We start from the raw sequence: 19,003 nt of genomic DNA on the forward strand, positions 1-19,003 counted from the left end.
CTTAAAATGTGCTAAACCCATGTTAAAATAAATAAAAATGACAATAATAATAATAATAATAATAATAAGGCCCGGTAGTCCAGTGGTTAGCACGTCGGCTTCACAGTGCAGAGGTACTGGGTTCGATTCCAGCTCCGGCCTCCCTGTGTGGAGTTTGCATGTTCTCCCCGGGCCTGCGTTGGTTTTCTCCGGGTGCTCCGGTTTCCTCCCATATTCCAAAAACGTGGGTGGCAGGCTGATTGAACGCTCTAAATTGTCCCTAGTGTGAGTGTGAGCGTGGATGGTTGTTCGTTTCTGTGTGCCCTGCGATTGGCTGGCAACCGATTCAGGTTGTCCCCCGCCGACTGCCCGAAGACGGCTGGGATAGGCTCCTGCACCCCCCGCGACCCTTGTGAGGATCAAGCGGTTCGGAAGATGAATGAATGAATAATAATAATAATAATTAAACGTGAAGGACAATTGTAAATAGCACTGCGATTTATCCATTTTGTGTTTATATTGCACTTAATTGAACGGTGTTTGTTGTTGTTTTTTTTCTTCTTTCTTCTTTCTTCTTTCTACCTACATTCTTGCTGCTAGAGGCTGTAAATTTCCCCAGTGTGGGACAAATAAAGGATATCTTATCTTATCTTATATTATTTTTCAGTTTTTTTTCTGTGTTCAGTTTAACACATTTTAATCACGCCGAACTGAAAATCAAGTACTTTTTGTGTGTGTGTGTGTGTGTCAGTGCACCAGCCTAATTCCTAAAAGCACCGTTGCAATCCCCGTTTAGCCAGTGGGGGGGGACTGGCATGCATTACTTGTCAAACATAAAGACGGCGATAATCGCTTTGTCTATTTTTCACATGTGCAGCCATGCAGTCAGTCGTGCAGAGCCATATGGGCTCTTTGTTTTTTTTTTTTTTTTTTTGAGGAATCTAATAGCGGCGCATGCATGGCGCGGGCCCTTGCTCTCGTTCGCTTAGAGCAGCTGAGGTCATACCTCCGATTTGTCTGGTCTGCGAGCTTGTGTAGACCTTCAATTCCAGCTTTTTTTTCTCCAAAATATCTTCACTTTCTGGCTGGTTTCCCACTAACATCAGGTGGCAAGCCCCCCTACAATTTTTTTTCTTCTTAAATTCACCTGGCAGCGGGTAGAGAAGTTCTTTCAATATAGACATGCCCCCACACACTCCTCCCACCCCCCAACCCATCCACACACCACTTTGCAGCTTTTCACAGTTTGTAACCCTTCTGGAAATAATTTCTGCACAAGTGTGCCCCGCTGGAATGTTTGCCCATTCATCCAGAAGATGAATGACTCTAAAAGTTCATCCCAAAGGTGTTGCGGCGTCGTCGGTCGAGCAGATTCATCACCGATAAGATAACGTTTTCCTCCTTCCTCAGGCCAACGGCCGCGTGCCAAGACGTATAGTAAAAGCAGGACACGCTTGTTCTGCTCTCCTCTTTTGTACCCGGCAGACGCTGCTCCTTTCTCTGTTGTTGTGATTGTGCCCCCCCCCCCCCCCCAGTTGGACTTGGATGTCGCTTATTCAGGTCACATTCCCCCTAGAACTGATGAAGGACAAGCAACGGCGCATCCGTGCACGCAGTGGCGGCTGACTGAAGTCACACGACTTGACTCCGGTCAGACTGAGGTGGCCGATCTTATGACTTGCGCCTCGCTCGGCGAAAACTTGACCTTGAATTGACCTTGACATGAAGTTTGTGAGAAGTCATACCGTCTGCGTGTGAAAATCAGATTCCCTCATCACATTTACTTGTATTCATTCATTCATTCATCTTCCGAGCCGCTTGATCCTCACTAGGGTCGCGGGGGGTGCTGGAGCCTATCCCAGCTGTCTTCGGGCAGTAGGCGGGGGACACCCTGAATCGGTTGCCAGCCAATCGCAGGGCACACAGAAACGAACAACCAGTCGCACTCACACTCACACCTAGGGACAATTTAGAGTGTTCAATCAGCCTGCCACGCATGTTTTTGGAATGTGGGAGGAAACCGGAGCACCTGGAGAAAACCCACGCAGCCCCCCGGGGAGAACATGCAAACTCCACACAGCGAGGCCGGAGCTGGAATCGAACCCGGTACCTCTGCAGTGTGAAGCCGACGTGCTAACCACTGGACTACCGGGCCGCCCATTTACTTGCATTTTCTGCCAAAAATTCAGATTTTCAACACGGTGTGCCTTTTGTTTTTTTTTGTTTTTTGTTTTTTTTTTTAGAATGCAAGTTATCATTTGTTCACACTGTGCGTGCCCCCCCCCCAAAAAAAAAACCTGGAGACCACAGCCACCTGTTTGCTCTGAGACGTCTCCACAGTCAATTTTCGCTGCTCGCCAAGAATCAGGATGGCACAGCAGCACTGCGCATCGCCGGGGTCTCCCTGCCCCGGCCCCTTATTAATATACATTAATATACGATGCATGTTTATCTCAACGAATTATGGGTATTTTTTTTTTTTTTTTGCGACTTTCACGTCTGCTACTTCCCGCCACCTCTGCCGGGAAGGTCTTGGAACGTTCCTTTTGTCCATGGTGACTTTGGCATTGCTCCATCGGCATGAAACAATGGTGGAAATCCACAATAAATGTGTTGCGCGTGCGTTGCCGACCGAGCCAGATAGCGCGGTGGTCTTCAAGAGGCCTTCCTTGCTTTTTTTTTCCTCATGGTGAACAAAGGAGCGGTTCCTCTTTGTGATTCGACGTCGGGCGCCTGGTACCCGCCGATAATGTTTCTATGTGTGGCTCCGGTGTCCTATTTTCGTGACTGTGATCAAGCGCTTGTCTAAAGTTAAGTTAAGGCCACATAAATAAAAGCGAGTGCGCCATTGATCCAATTGCCTGACAGGGGGAGCCAGAGTGCTTGTGCACTCCCCTGAACTCCCACTGTCGCTCCAGTGGCTCAAAGGGAAGCTCTAACATTATATTTTACTGCCTCGGATGGCTCCCGTTGGCATTTCGCTGCCTTTTAAAGAATGGCTGAGCTTCATAATTTTTTTTTTGGGGGGGGGGGCTTTCAGCTGTTAATGAAGCAGTACAAGGAGACATGAGGAGATGATGTCATCTCCTCACAAAGTCCCCAGCTCCTCCTCCTGCCGCCGCCGTAGACAGACAAACCTCGACGTCGAAACGCTTGGGTGGGGGTCGGGGGGGGGGCCATTCACACCTCCATCATGAAAGTGTCACTATACGATGGACGATGTTAGTGAAATTGTTCCCCGCTTCCAGTAATTGGGAGCAGTGCGATTGAAAAGGTCTTTTTTGTCTACGTGCGCGTGAACTGCGCTCAGTGAGCCCCAGACCTTTTTTTTTTTTTTATAAAGAGAATATTTCTGCCACCGAAGGACATTTCGGCTCGTTCCAGGCTTTTCACTTAAATGCCCGTGATTTATTTTTGGAAGCGTGCAAAACGATCATATAGGAAGAAGTCTAACGATTCTCCTCCTTGTGTGTGAGTGTGTGTTCAGACTGTGGGGCAGTTCGGGAATACACGCCGATGGACAGGCGGTGCATGTTCCCAGAGATAATTGCGTTTCTCTCACCTGTTACCCTTCACAGGCCTTCAAGAGCGCCACAATGAGCTCATACTGGTGTGCCGGAAAGGGCGACGTCATCGATAACTGGTGTCGCTGTGACCTGAGTGCCTTCAGCGAAGACGGCCTGCCCAACTGCAGTCCCCTCAGACGGCCGGTGTAAGTGGGAGGCCATGCCATGCCACCGCAAAACACGTGCACGAGTGATTTTCGGGATGCGTGCACGGATACGCCGTTCTGGACACGGGGGACAGTTCCCAAAGTCCTCACAGCTGTCAATCAAATCTGATGAGAACATGTTGTCATCCAGGTCCCGTGGCTTAAATTCCCCCGGTTGGAATAGCAAAGCATTTCGGCACACTTAAAGCAATGCCACGTGATGTATTGATAATCATTTCAATGCGCAGTTGTGTTTGCTTTTATAATACACCTCGATCAGATGGGGGCACTGTGTTCGATTCCCTCGTCACATGCTTTCTTATTTTCCTCAGCTTGCGCCTCGCTCCTTACCTGGAGCCGTCGAGCACAATGGTAGCCCTGGAGTGGTTGGACGTAGAGCCCCTGATTGGCTACAAAGTTTCAGACTACATCATCCAGCACAAACGGGTGGAAGACCCCTCCGAGGCCGAGATCTACACAGGTATGAAATTAGACCGGATCGAAAATGATTCGAGCTGAGGACTGTATGAGAAGTCCATAGTTGACCGGAGCCCCCCCAAAAAATCTGTGACTAAACTAAACATTAGCATCGAAAATGTAAACAGGCTGTCAGATTAATTAAAGTGTGGAGACTTACCACATGTTTCGAAACGGTGCGGCGTTGAAGATGATATCTTTGTTATGTCGAGACGATAAGCAGTCGAGTGGACTCTGACGTAATCGCTCCGCAATGTTTTGTGCGTCCGGGAATTGATTTGATTCTCCAAAAGGACTTAGTATTACTGATTCTCATTATTTATGTCTTTCAAACTTCTTAAAAATGCCAGTAATACCTCGTCAAGGCAAGCTAATTGGAAATCGAGAGTCCAAGTCCGGTCGTGCTAATGTTCTCAGCTAAAAAAATAAAAAATAAAAATAGATCAGCGCTAAAATGCCGTAATACTACAAACGGTTTAGGATAAAAAGAACAAATGAAGGAAACTACTTTTGGAGCAGACGGCCAATTGTCACAACAACAACACTGCTAATATTCTCCGCCCTTAAGTTTGGTAGTAGCGCAAAACGGTTTAGCATGACGCAAAACATCAAAAAGCTAAACAAAGGTTAGCAGTGCTAACACGTTAGCATGGTAACTAACAGGCCTTTAAGAATAAAAAAGTCCCCAAATCTTGTGTGTAAATATTTGTTCATCTATTTGTGTCATCCGATTGGCTGGTCCAAAGATGTAAAAGAAAAGTTTTTTTTTTCTTTCAATAAACGTGTCGCATGTAACGGCGGCAAAGCCGCACCGTCCACTGTCCAAGAATCCTCTCGACGTCTCCTACACCCTGCACTTGCGTAATTTGTACCACATTTGGTGTGCGTACACCTGCGAATCCCGTTTTTCTCTCCGTAAGGAATCGCTGAGCGATTCCAGCCGAGTGCCTCCCATGAACTTAGATCATCAAAGAAAATGCGGTCGGTGGCACCGACGTTGCTGACCCTCATTTTGCTGCGTAATTGCTAAAGTAGCCGCGGCGCTTCCAAGGATCCGGGAGTGAGTCAGAGGAAGGGCGATAGGAATTGAGTAATATTGGTGTGGAAAGGAGTTGGCTTTAGTCATTGAGGAGTATGGACAGGCCATCCATCACCCTTGGGAGGAGTGCTGATGAAGCACGCGGGCCCCAGCAAGGTGGTTGGAAGGGGCAGATGGTGTGGGTGACTCACTCTGCTATGTGCCAGTCACCGCTATAAATCATGTCGTTGCAAAGCATGTAATATAGATTAGACATCTTTATCTTCATTTTTCACATTTTTTTTCACGCCCCCCCAATTTTTGGCAGAAAATACAAGTAAATGGGCGGCCCAGTAGGCCAGTGGTTAGCACGTCGGCTTCACAGTGCAGAGGTACCGGGTTCGATTCCAGCTCCGGCCTCCCTGTGTGGAGTTTGCATGTTCTCCCCGGGCCTGCGTGGGTTTTCTCCGGGTGCTCCGGTTTCCTCCCACATTCTAAAAATATGCATGGCAGGCTGATTGAACACTCTAAATTGTCCCTAGGTGTGAGTGTGAGTGCGAATGGTTGTTCGTCTCTGTGTGCCCTGCGATTGGCTGGCAACCGATTCAGGGTGTCCCCCGCCTACTGCCCGGAGACGGCTGGGATAGGCTCCAGCACCCCCCGCGACCCTAGTGAGGATCAAGCGGTTAGGAAGATGAATGGTTATGAGAGTGAATTTGCATGGAGGGAGCCGTTCATTCGGGAAATGGCTTCCTTGCGCATGGTCCGCTGTGAATTTTCCGAGGCGACCGCCGTGAAATGGGATGGCCTGACTTTTTTTGGGGACGGTAAATGCTGAAAACGGGCGCTTGCTCAACGCCGCCATTGTTCTCCGACGCGGGCAGGACAGAGATTGCTGATACATACTTGGATGGCATCGCTAGGGGAAGATTTATGAAATAATAGGGGGGGCCTGTTAAAATGATGAGATCTTGTTCTCCGGACTCAGCAAATAATGGCGCACGGTGTCGAGATGTATAATTTTCTCACACTTACACGGACTTATTTGGGAATTATTGGATTGGTACTGGCCGATCTTCCTGCTTGGCATTTTCTTGAGGGCTAATCTTCAAGACGCTTCCTGGGAAAATTGAAGACAGCTTTAATGAAAGCAAAAAGCTCGGCGAGAATCTCCGCGAGCCAAGTCGGCCCCGCCCACCTTTCGGACACACAGCGAAACAACAATTTCACGCCGTCAATCATTCAACATGTTGACTTTGACAGACGAGGAAACCCACATTCCTTGGCTAAGCGACTTTGCGGCCCTTTTTCTCGAGAAATTCTTTGCTCAAGGGTAGCTTGGTGGTTTTCTGGACTTCTTGGTTTTTTTCCTTGTTCATATTTTCCAAGCCTGCGTGAATGTTTCAAGCATTCGGGGCCCTTTCCCTAACATCTAACATCGAAAGGGAGGCTACGCACGCCATAAAGGATTAGTTGCCTGATTTACAGAAATCCATATTTGACAATCGTTCGGAAAAATCCTGATCCAAAGCTTTAGTCGAGGTTAATACTTGGAAGAAAACAGCGCGATGTTTGGGTTTGGCTCGTTTGGGCCGACTCCCCATCACGGGGGCCCTCCGATGACGTGTCGCGGCTGCCGTTCGGTGCGGTGTTGGTGGCAACGGGGACGGCCGGCTTAGCCGTGCGTCACTCCGCTCGGAGCCTTTCTGGCTGGCCCAAGGAGGGAAATGCGGCCATTTGTATTTTTGGGCCATTGATAAAAACATTCATAAGTCCAAGTAACTACCGTGCGACCCGTAATCCGCAGTTCCTGTCCCGACTCCGCCCATTGGCCATTTCCATTCGTCATCAGAGTAGCGTAAGGACCAAAAAATAAAAATCTCCAATCATTCTATTGCGCAATATGAATGAATGAATGAATGAATGAATGAATGAATGAATGAATGAATGAATGAATATGACACTCACATATGATGTACATGTGAACAGTTCAAAGTACATTTATAGATAGATACTTTGCAAATAAATACATAAATATGAGCAATTGGTCATTTTATAAGTAGCTCCCGTGCTGAAATAGTGTGGGCACCCCTGATTTAGTGTAATGTGCCCCCCCACCCCTCCAATTTATTTCAGAAAGCAAATCTTTCATGATGCATCTGATGTGGACTGAAACAGGAAGTCGGCAATTGTGTCTCATTTTGCGCTGTCTCTTGCAGTAACGTTCAGAAGTAGAAAAAGAGTCCCGACCTCGAGCCCGCAGTCTCCACTTTGCTGCAGTGTGCCTCTCAGTTTCATTCACGGTTCTGACCGATGCATTTGTTGGCAGCGTGGGTTTTTTTTTTTTTTTTTTGGTTGCACTTTTTCGACTACGAGTAGAAAAAAAACACAAGCAGCCTCACCGTGTCGTGGTCTTATGTCAACGGCGGGAGCAGCGCCTGCCTCCGGCGAACGCTATCTTACTGAGGCGAGGAAACAAAAATGACTTTGAGGTTGGCGAATCGGAGCCAGCTGCACACGCACGTTCATGCAAATGTCAGCGCATGAGTCACGCAGTCAAGAGTGTGCACCCTTTGAGGAATGTGCACGGAAACGTGTCCGCGGATTCTCGAGCCCTGCTTTGAATGCCAGAGCTGTCTAGACGAGAGTAGCGGGAGGAAATGGTACCTGCCCCCCCCCCCCCCCCCCCACTACGTGCAGTCCTGTCAAAGGGCTATCAAGAGAGACAAGCTGAGGTCTAGCATTGTAACTCGGTGATTGACAGATTTAGATGTATAGTTTTGAGTACATCCCCCCCACTCCTCCTTCTCTCCCTCCCACACTGATTCAAACGATTGAACAAGCGTCTTTTTCAAACTCGTGCTTTTTTCCATGTGTCACAGCTTCCTGCGTGCATGAATGCAATCTTCCGAGTCCTTTGGTGTCTCGCCGGTGAATGCGATGTGTTCTAAAGGCAGCATCCCCCCCCCAAAAAAAAAAAATGTCGCTGATGCGACTACCTCCTGTTTGATCCGAACTCCAGGATTTCTATTTTATTTTATTTATTTTTTTCATGCGTCTGCTCATGTCATTGCCCGGCACTGGGCTACGTCGCTAAGTGCCGTGCGCATCGGCGGCGATCGGCGCCACCCGCAGTCTGGACAAATGTTGACCATGAAGTCCCTTCACCTTTGCACGCAGACGCACAAATTCGCAAATCCGTCCCGTGTGCGCTGATTTTAAAAATATTCTCCCACTAATCATTATTATTCTATAATAATTAGGTCAAGTGATTTTAATACCCTCACTGACTGTACAGCAAATTATGTCAGTAACTTGTTTCCATTTTTTTTCCCCCAATCTTCAAAGAGAAGTTACCGTCGGCGTCACGAAATGCACTAAAAGTCGCAGAAACCGACGCACCGCTCACTTGATTGATGCTCATCATTAGCCATTATGCACTTAGCTACATTTTTATTTATGGAAGAATCTGCTTTGGTAAAATCTTTTTTTTTTTTTCTGGCTAAGTGAACGCTAAATTGTTTTGGATCCGATTGCGCTGAGTAGCCAGTTGCTTTCCCATGTTGGAGTAAGTTTTCCGGACTTCTGGCCATCAGCTGATTTTTCTAAATGAGCATAATGCTTATCACAAAAAATAAAAAATCGAAAGGATTTTTAACTAAATTCACCTATTTGCACAGTGTTCCACCCAACAACCGTGATAATTGACCGCAATTTTTTAGAGATTGTCCACGGAGAGGCTTTGGCCATCTTAGCGAGGAACAATCGACCCGTCCTTGTAGAAAAAGCTGAAGGTGAGGACAGTGTGTGACGTTAGGGCAGTCATCTCGCCTGGACCAAACCACGAAGAAAGCGAGCAGTTAAGTACAGATGCTCAAACAAACAAAATCGATACGACGACAGAGTGGAGGTGCTATTTAAAAAAAAAAAAAAAAACGCTTAGAATGGATGATAATGAACAATTTATTTGCTCATCGGATCCTGTTGCTTCATAACATAGTACCGCCCTCCGGAGGTCATTTTCGTCAAAATGCGCAGACCCTGACGTAACGAGAAAAAAAAAAACATGTTTGGATCCAGGCGTTAGATTCGAAGCAGACAGAGAGAGAGGGATCACCTGTTCCCCACAACTGTGGCGAGAGGAACGCTGACTCACAGAGATGAAGTGCAGGTGAAGATGAGGTCAGCGCAGATGGAAGTGGATCATCCCAAGTGCCGAATAAAAGCAAATGTAAAGGTGAGTTGTGATGGCATTTACGCTCTTCAAATATGATAACTCATCCCCCCCCCCCCCCCCCTCCCTTTGGCATGTAAATTGTGACTGGCTGATTCACAGCGTGCACTCTGCCGGGGTGTGTGTAAAAGTGAAAGGACTCCATACATGAGCTGTGTTTGAATAGTTTGAGGGGAAAGCCAGCCAGCCCGCCCTGTTTCTTCCTGTGTCAAGGAAAAGGGAGATAAGTCATTTTGGGGGGGGGGGGGGGGGCGGCCTTCCAGCGCCGACTAAGGTCGACCGCAGTGTGTTCCAGGAGGCTGATCAGACAACAAACCATTCACTCACACTGGAAATAATGTGAATGGATTTAATCAGTTCCAGGGTCTCTTTGTTGAGGGGCTTCGGCTTGTGTCTGGTGATGGAAAAACAACAAAAAACAACAAAAAACCCAAAACGGGTGATTGCCTTTATGATTTTGATTGACTTTTTTTTTTTTAATGAGCAGGCCGAGCAGACAAGTTTGTACCAAATTGCGGCATCGTTTGGGCTTTGTCGTCACCGATATAACCTTTTGGGGTGGTAGCGTTATGACCCCCCCCCACTCTCCCTCCCACTCACACACACACACAAAAAAAATCCAGCTGATTATTTTGATGCTCACACAGCTGACATCCTGTGTGTGTGTGTGTGTGTGTAGGCACCCATAATTTTGATCAAGGATTGTTGTTGTGGGATTATTGTTTACTTTGTCGTCTTGAACTGAGCACGAAGCGTGACCGCGTGTCTAATTGATTTTTCGCTGAAGTGGAATTGGCGCTGTGGTCCTTCACTCCAATGTTGACTCAAATAGTAGTCAGCACTCAGGACAGAGATCCTACCGCAAAGTCACAGTCAAATCAATTCTCGCCTCTCATAGTTTCTCGCCTTTAGTACAGTTGCTTCTCTAGTATCGTGATTCATTCATTCATTCATTCATTCATCTTCCTAACCGCTTGATCCTCACTAGGGTCGCGGGGGGTGCTGGAGCCTATCCCAGCTGTCTTCGGGCAGTAGGCGGGGCACACCCTGAATCGGTTGCCAGCCAATCGCAGGGCACACAGAGACGAACAACCATCCGCGCTCACACTCACACCTAGGGACAATTTAGAATGTTCAATCAGCCTGCCACGCATGTTTTTGGAATGTGGGAGGAAACCGGAGCACCCGGAGAAAACCCACGCAGGCCCCCGGGGAGAACATGCAAACTCCACACAGGGAGGCCGCAGCTGGAATCGGACCCGGTACCTCCGCACTGTGAAGCCGACGTGGTAACCACTGGACTACCGGGCCGCCCGTTTTAAAGGGACATTATTGAAAGCCACTGATGTCCCAGGAAGGGCTCGCCCGGGAATTGAACCCGGGACCTCTCGCACCCAAAGCGAGAATCATACCCCTAGACCAACGAGCCACAATCGTGATTCAAAATATATATATTTTTTAATTGAATATATATTTCCTCTTTCCCCCCTTAAATATCTCTTTGGGAGTGCTCTGGGGAGAGACCTAAATCACTGAGTCTTACTTTGACGGCCTCTAGATGGCACACCAAGTCAGGGGCGGCGTTCACTTGACTGAGCGGCCCTGATTTATGAGCGTCAGGTTGGGCTTTCATCCACATTGGCGCGTCAAAGCAACTTGGATACAAAGTCCAAACTTGGTAATCGGATCATACGCACGCTAGCTGTCAAACTTTTTTTCCTTTGCGATTGACCATAAATTGGCATTTGAAGCGTTGGCCTTTGAAACCGCTCTTCAAATTGTCAATCAATTTCCAAATATGAGCTCAACGTGGATCGAACGTGCGGCACGCAGGCCAATCGAGAGAAACTTTGCAGGTCCAAACGCAGAGAAAAACGCCTCGCGGTGTTATTGCCCCTGCAGTTTGTTTTGCAGTCAATTGCGTGTTATGTTTTGACTGCATGGGAATGATTAGCCTCTTACCTAGTCTGTAACGTCAGATGTCTGTATTTCCTCTCTCTCTCTCTCTCTCTCATGGTGAGTTCCCAAAAGGAAAAGGGAAGGTGCCAAAATCGTTTGGAAAAGTGTCTAATAAAACGCTTTAGAGGAAGGCGCCTCGTATACGTGACGAATGCGGACAAGCTTCTGGCTTCCGTCATCACCTTTGCTCAATGCCATTGTTTTGTTAGCCGCTAATTTGCTGTCCTTATATCACACTTTGGCCCAGGCGACACTTTTATGTCCGCACACGTACGCGTTTTTTTTTTTAATACTAATTAAAAACGTATGGGCCCATTTTGTGTGTAATACATTTGCATGAGACTTTTTTTTTTTTTTTTGCGAGGATCGACAGGAAGTGTGAAGCGGTTGGTTGTACGAAAATGTAGGAAAGCCGCAGTCAGTGGGGAATAACGGGCAGGAGAAAAGAGGTAGCAGAACCGGAGGCGACTCAGGAATGATGTCATCTCACACCCGCACATTTTTTTTTTGCAGCGCAAAAAAACAGGACCGACCAATTTGATCTTTGCACTTTTCCCTCTTGCCATTTCCAGCCAGACGTGCCCATGACATTTTGGAACGTCTCTGCTCGTTTTCCTCATGTTTCCGAGCAGGTATCCCGCTCGCCTGGTTTACGTAAGCGCGGCGTCATTGCACAATTGCGTCGATAAGCCCTCATTCAAAGAGATTGAATTATGGAGAGATAAGCGGCGTCCTTGAGCGCCGGTGCAGATAACAGATTGGAGTGACACAGCTGACTCTCTTTGTTTTGTTAATTAAAGATGACCTCATCGCTAAAAATGGATGCCGTGCACCTCCTCATCACGAGCCTCGCCATCAGCAGATTGCAGATCGCAGGCGGGGGGCCAAGGGGTTTCTGCATTCCCTCTCTTCTCCCCCCCCCCACCTACCCCCTCAGCCTCCGCATTCTTTCCCATTTTTATCTCCTCACAGACACGCCGGTAGCGTCGCTTACCTTTTTCAATGCTCACTCCGTCATACAGACCTATAGAATAGAACTTTGAAGCCCCGCCCACGTGGTATTCATTCGTGTTTGTTCCGGGCCAGTTAGGACAGCAGCGATGAAAGAAAAATCTTTGAACGTGATGAATCCGACGCATGACTTATGTTGATCGATAGCGAAACGCATTTGCGCCGCCACGAAGCCTGATTCATTTTGCCATTTGGAACATAAATAGTCGTAAGGCATCCTTCAGGATGACTTGGCAGAGAATATACCAGCTGGACTATGACAAAATCTCAATTAAAGTTGGTGGAATATTGCATTTTTTGTTAGAAAGTTTTGATTATATTTAAAAAAAAATTATGTTATTATGTTAACTGTTTTGTAAAGCGCTTTGTTACAGCTGCCGCTGTTGTGAAAGCGCTATATAAATCAGCATGTATTGTATTGTATTGTATTGTATTGTATTTTTCCAGGCCCGGTAGTACAGTGGTTAGCACGTCTGCTTCACAGTGCAGAGGTACCGGGTTCGATTCCAGCTACGGCCTCCCTGTGTGGAGTTTGCATGTTCTCCCCGGGCCTGCGTGGGTTTTCTCCGGGTGCTTCGGTTTCCTCCCACATTCCAAAAACATGCGTGGCAGGCTGATTGGACGCTCTAAATTGTCCCTAGGTGTGAGTGCGAATGGTTGTTCGTCTCTGTGTGCCCTGCGATTGGCTGGCGACCGATTCTGGGTGTCCCCCGCCTACTGCCCGGAGACAGCTGGGATAGGCTCCAGCACCCCCCGCGACCCTAGTGAGGATCAAGCGGTTAGGAAGATGAATGAATGAATGTATTTTTTCCTTACAAAGTGCTTCCTAGTTGCCAAAACGTCACAATGAATGAGTTGCCGTACTAAACCAAAAGCGATAAATCCTTCCTCAGTACGGACGATTGAATCGACTTTGATAAAAGTGCATGTTGACCGTATTCCAGATTCCAGATGCTCCCCGAACTCAGAAGACTTCTTCAATCACGGCGTCTTTTTTTTAATACCTTACCACCCCAAGACTGGGCCGCAAGTCAATTGCAGGGCAAATGGCAAATGGATGGGGCATTAAGTGGAAATCAATCCCGCTGCAGCGGCGCTGTCTGCTATGTTAACCGCTACATTACAGTCAAAAACACTTTTATGGACCAAATCATTCATTCTCTAAAGCACTTGGTCGCGAGTGAGCCGGTGTCTATTTTCCAGCTGACTTTTAGCAAGAGGGCACACTACGCCCTGGAGTGATAGCTCGGCAATCAGAGTGCCCGTCTCGGGGAAAATAAATCGCTGATCTAACATGGCAAGAGCCAAATTGATTGATCATGTCAATCACTCAAAGTAAAACCCCGATTGTTGCAGAACGCGACATTACGAGATCCTCATTGTCACTCTCGATATTGTAATTGCTATCGTCCATTTTATGCAACGATGGGACCCGGACGAGCGGCGCGCATGTTTTGAGGCGGAAGAAAAGAATACGGTCCGGAGGACAAGTGGAGCGGGATATGTATTTGCGAGCCCTGCTTTTAAAAAGCACAGTAACGCGAAGACCGATGATAATGACAACCAGGCCGTTGAACGATGGAGCTGTCGCGGCGCCGGCCAAAGAAGCTTGGCTGCCTTTGACGAGCAATTAATTCCTATCAGTAGTAGATTTTCACGACATATTACACAGCACGCTCAGGCAATAAACATCAACGTTTGAGCCAAGAATAAGTCCAAGTAGGATCTTGATCACGCGTGTCCCGTTCGGTCTTTTGTTTGAGCTTGATTATTATATTATTATTATTTTTTATTATTATTATAAGAATTTTTTTAAAATTATTAGTTATTATTATATTCTTTGTGAAAATTCAAAAGGAAACAAGCGTAAAACACGCAATGTTTTCCAACCCCCCCACCCCCAGCAACGCCGGTTTTATTGCGCATGTAAAGCCGTACAAGGAAATACAAATAAAATCTTTTGACATATGCCTCCAAAGAAAAGAGATAAATAAATACACTTTATTCGTGCTGGACATGCTGTGTTTAAAAAAAAAAACCTCAAAACTGCAATTTATTGCCAATATTTTCTCAGCGACCGGGTTCGGTTTTCGCTATGTTCTGTGATTTATTTTAAATGCGGGTCGTCAAACTATACTGTACATAACATAAATGCGTTTTTTGCTGCCATTTTTCAGGAGCCAAACTGAAAGAGTTGCACCCTTTTTCGATGTATGCAAAACGGCTATTTAGTAGAGTTTTACTTTATTTGGAAGATCTTGGGGCAGGTGTCAGACAATGACTCAGTATCTCTCCGTACCGCAGTATTTCCCTGTTTTTCTGCAGTACATCTTTGTCACAAAGGTTTAGAGTTGCCTCGGAATAGCATTGTGGCCCGTGGATGTTGGTCCACTTTTCATTCGTCCACCGACAATGCGTCGATATTCATATTTCGTGGATGTAGTATTTTAAATTTTCTTTCTGTAAAGCACTTTGTTACAGCTGCAGCGGTCGTGAAGGCGCTACAGAAAGCGATATTGTATTCCCTTTAGCGTAGCTCCATCTAGTGGATTCATGACGCAACCGCAGCCACGATTGTAGCTTCTATTCGCCTTATCATGCGGTGTGCCCTATATATGAAAACAGTTTTAAAATAGGCCAGTCATTGACGGTGCGCCTGATGCTCCCAAGCGCTTTATAATGCGGAAAATACGGTAATACCAAAATTACTCCGCGAGATCAACATCTTCACTTTGCCAAATTTGTCTAATGACACCTCTCGGCTTTCTTCCGTGCAACGCGAACACTCTGCAAAATATACGAGATGCACGTAAGCTTGGTGAAATATGCGCTGTGTGCATCCATGTGTTGCTTATGTTTCTTTTCTGCTCATTATTTGTAATTGGTGCTTTCCTGACTGCGGCTCCCTTTGCGCACGATGCCGTCCAACTGAGACCGACTTCTATGACTTTCCTTCCCATCCGTTTTCTTTGCTTCATCGTGTTTTGTGATGGCGGTTTGCCAGGACTTTCCTTGTCGTCTCGCTACATTTGGGCTCGTCTGAGTCAGGCTATTTTTTTTTTTTTAACTATACAAATATGTTTAATTTGACAGAATCACATCCTAAACTTGAGCGTCCACAGCCTGCACGTTCTCCCACTAAGACTCCCCTGTGATGTGCTTTCATTTGTTCCCCTCTGCGCCTGCAAAAAAAAAAAAAAAGATCCCTTGGCATGGGCTTTTTTTGTAATCGCCATGTAAGCCGGAGAACATGCAAAATGGCTTTTACCGTAATGCAATTTCAGGAGCTGTAATTTTTGCCAGCTGTGTGCTGTTTAGGCTCTTTTTTTTTCTTTTTTGGGGGTATTGATAGAAAATGTTGACCACAGGCACACCATAATTTGCCTATTCCTTGGCTTTCAAATGCTTTTCGACCAAAGATTTTTTTTTTTTTTCAATTTGACTTCTTTTAGTGTATGAGAGCCATTGAAAACTGCCAGTTTGGAAAGCACTCGATGAGTTCCCACACTTGCGGGCCATGTTCGGGTGCCAGTTAACATTGGCATCGGGTTTTTCTTCTCATGTATACCAAATTTCCTCACGCCTTTCCGGATTTTGTGAAGACTTGATGTGGAATGACAATAATCGATTGCCATTGAACGGTGTTGAAATTAGATCGTGCGTTGTAACCTTGTGGCGAGTTGACATTCGATGTTGAAAAGCTTCCCGATTGTATTTTTAAATCATTCACACTTCAGTGTTGTTTCTTTCAGTGTGGCTTCAATTTAAGTCCCATTTCACGATATTGTGTGGCTGTTGTTCCATTGCCGACTTTTCAGCGACTGTTGATTTATCTGTCGCTAGTTACAACACCGCTCGCTGATTAGTTGCAGATGCCACTCTGTGTGTGAAGCAAGTAAGGCCTGGGAATTAAAGTGATGTTTTTTTTTTGGGGGGGGGGGGTTGTTGTTGTTTTTTGTTCATACTGCATGATCAAGGGAAAATTAGTTCCCCAGGATCCTCCTGTTTCACGTACATAACATTTGCACTTACCATCACTCGGGCCGCTGTCTATATCCCAGCTGATTTTGGGTGTCTGAGATGCTAGGTACGCCCCCGAACTGGTCCCAAGCCACTTTCAGAGCAAGTTTCCATCCGTCCAGCATCGTTGAGAGGAAAGTACTTATCATCGTTTATCTTTCGCATGTTGAGAACTGTTTGGTTGACCATGGATCGTAGAACATACATTGCCGAAACATCATCCGCATGGAAATGAATGATACAAAATGGAGACACCCCAATCCAATGGCCAACAAAAATTTGATTTTAGAGGTCACAAAGTGACCAAATCATACAAAGCTATAAATATCTTGTCAAACGCAAGAGTCCGAGCTTAATTTTATTATTTAAAACCAAAGACTCTGACTTAATCCATACCTTGGCCGTGCACCCATTTTTGGATGGGCTGCTCTAGATTCGACTTTGAATCCTACAACTCGTCTTCCATCCGCCAACATCAGGTTTCAACAAGTTTTTAATTCTGTTTTGGAATAAATGAAGTGGAAACGATTTGATATCCAAGATCCCTTTTTGGATGCGGGATTGAGGCAGGAGGTAAAATGATCTCCATATTTGATCCTCATTTTGGTTTGCTTCTCATAAAGTGGCATTTAGCGAATGCCAAAAGTACATTTCAAGTGTGGTCATGATGGTACATGCGATACTTTCGCTTTCGACCCAAGGGAATGCGCCGGTTTGGTTCTCTCACACTGAGCTTTTGAGTCGAAGCAAACATCAAGAGCGTAAACCGGACGATCATACGCTCGCCGCTTCAAGCTTCACTGAGCGACGCGGTTCAGCTCAATGAATCTGAATCCCATCGTTTTGAAAAACGCCGTATTTTCTTGGAGCCTTGCGCGACCGTTGACGGGGAACTGCGTGATATAGAGCGCACGAAAAGCAGAGGGAAGAGACGGCCAAACCGTCAATGAGCTCCATCCTGCCTCGAACCAGATTTGAACACACGCCATGTGGACGAGCTTACGCAAGAGGAACATGAGTCAGTCGGCTTATCAGTGGATTTATACGGGTCAAGAGGATGTGCTAATGACGTATATTCACTTAGGCCCATCCTGAGTGGCTTTTGCTCCTGCAGACAGGCATTACTCTCATTATTGAAACGTCGATTGACATCATTCACCCTTGGCGCGCATTCGTCACGCTTTCTTCGCTCTCATTTTTTATTTTTATTTTTTTTCCCCACACTTCCCTCTCAGCTGTTGTTCACGTTGCGCTTGGCCGTCTTGCTCTCCTTTTGGAAACGGCCGTCCGGTTGACATTCTTTTAATGAATGAATTGAGATACCGTGTTTTTTTTTTAACTACAATTTCGTTCCCAATACCAAAAGATGGATTTGCTATCCAAATTTCTAAGAGGGTCTTTGCAGGTACTGTACTAATATCTATAATCATATGATTATAGATGCTAGCAAAATATGACTAGCACACAGCCCGAGACACGAATTCTAAAGAGCAAACCTTCGAAAGAGGAACAGCACGGGAATGCATTTTAGGAAATTCTTTTGTATACTCGTGTTTCTTTCTACAGAAAGGTCAAATCACTCATCTGGGGGGAGTTTTTTTCCGTCCTTTCTCGAACTTTCTTACTCTGTGGGCCCGCCGGCCAGATTAAACTTGTGTTTACGAATTGGCACTTGTATTATAAATTCCAACGAAGCTACCCTTTTGCCAGTGTGTAGAAAGAATTAGAAATGTAACCTTTTCGGAGCTTTTCAATTGTTTTGATAGCTCCCACCTTTCCATCGAACCGACCAGTTCTGGAAAATAGCAATGCGGGTTTGCTCACACACCCAAAAAAATGCCATCTTTATTATATGACCAGCAAAAGTCAGCATGGTTGCAAATGATTAATGAATGAATCGGTTATATGTGTCTGTTTTTTAAAAATGGATACGGCGTATACTTACAACCTCAATATTATTCCGAAGCAGGCCACATTTGTTTGAATTGTTTTTTCGGGATTTCATATCATGTTTACCTCAGTGAAGTAAATGTCTCCAAATCTTTCTCGCAGGGACTCGGCTTCATTTTTACTAACCTTTCTGTCCGATTGCATCTCCCTCCCAGGCGAAGTGCTGAGCTTGTTGGATGATCTCTTCTCGGGTTTGGGGTCACCCTGCGTTGTGCCCGGTAAGAGGAGTGCCGAACATCCCCACGCGCCGCTTTACTCCGTGGTTTTCAAGTGCCTGGAGCCTGACAGCCTCTACAAGTAAGTTGGATGAAAAACGAATGATCCCGGTTTGGTGTTTTCCATTTTTTGGTGTTTGCGGGTGGAAATTATTCACTCGGTTCTTTTGAAAGAGTTTGAGAAGTCTGGGACAAGGTGATCCTGAGCAGGTCCTGGCGATGCTTCAGTCAACTCACTTGCCATGTTGAACAAATCCAGATTCTGGGAGGTGTTTACGATGTTCTTCTACCGTTCGCCAATAGTTTTTTTGATACAGGTTTCGCTTCCAGCTGCTAAAAATGTTGGGTAACTATTTTCAAAGAATCACATCCTCAAAGTCCTGGCTCGGTAAACGTGAACGAGATATAGATATCTGAGAGTGAAAACG

General features: G+C 46.2%; 1 protein-coding gene, 1 long non-coding RNA gene and 1 other non-coding gene across 8 annotated transcripts in view; 2 read left to right on the top strand and 1 right to left on the bottom strand.

Moving 5' to 3' along the window:
- Positions 1-19,003, top strand: part of LOC127590903 (uncharacterized) — a 355,000-nt gene that overhangs the window by 290,123 nt on the left and 45,874 nt on the right. The gene's annotated exons all lie outside the window — the stretch shown is intronic.
- LOC127590863 (astrotactin-2-like) overlaps positions 1-19,003 on the top strand; it is a 138,471-nt gene that overhangs the window by 107,393 nt on the left and 12,075 nt on the right. For all 6 annotated transcript variants that reach the window (XM_052050371.1, XM_052050372.1, XM_052050373.1 and 3 more), the window contains 3 exons: positions 3,558-3,691; positions 4,024-4,172; positions 18,516-18,657. In XM_052050371.1, the coding sequence (XP_051906331.1) occupies positions 3,558-3,691; positions 4,024-4,172; positions 18,516-18,657 (425 nt within the window). The remainder of the gene's footprint in view (positions 1-3,557; positions 3,692-4,023; positions 4,173-18,515; positions 18,658-19,003) is intronic.
- trnap-ugg (transfer RNA proline (anticodon UGG)) lies at positions 10,778-10,849 on the bottom strand. Its single transcript has one exon. It is a non-coding gene; the product is annotated as a tRNA-Pro (tRNA).

The sequence above is a fragment of the Hippocampus zosterae genome, chromosome 18 (assembly GCF_025434085.1).
Source record: "Hippocampus zosterae strain Florida chromosome 18, ASM2543408v3, whole genome shotgun sequence".
NCBI lineage: Eukaryota > Metazoa > Chordata > Actinopteri > Syngnathiformes > Syngnathidae > Hippocampus > Hippocampus zosterae.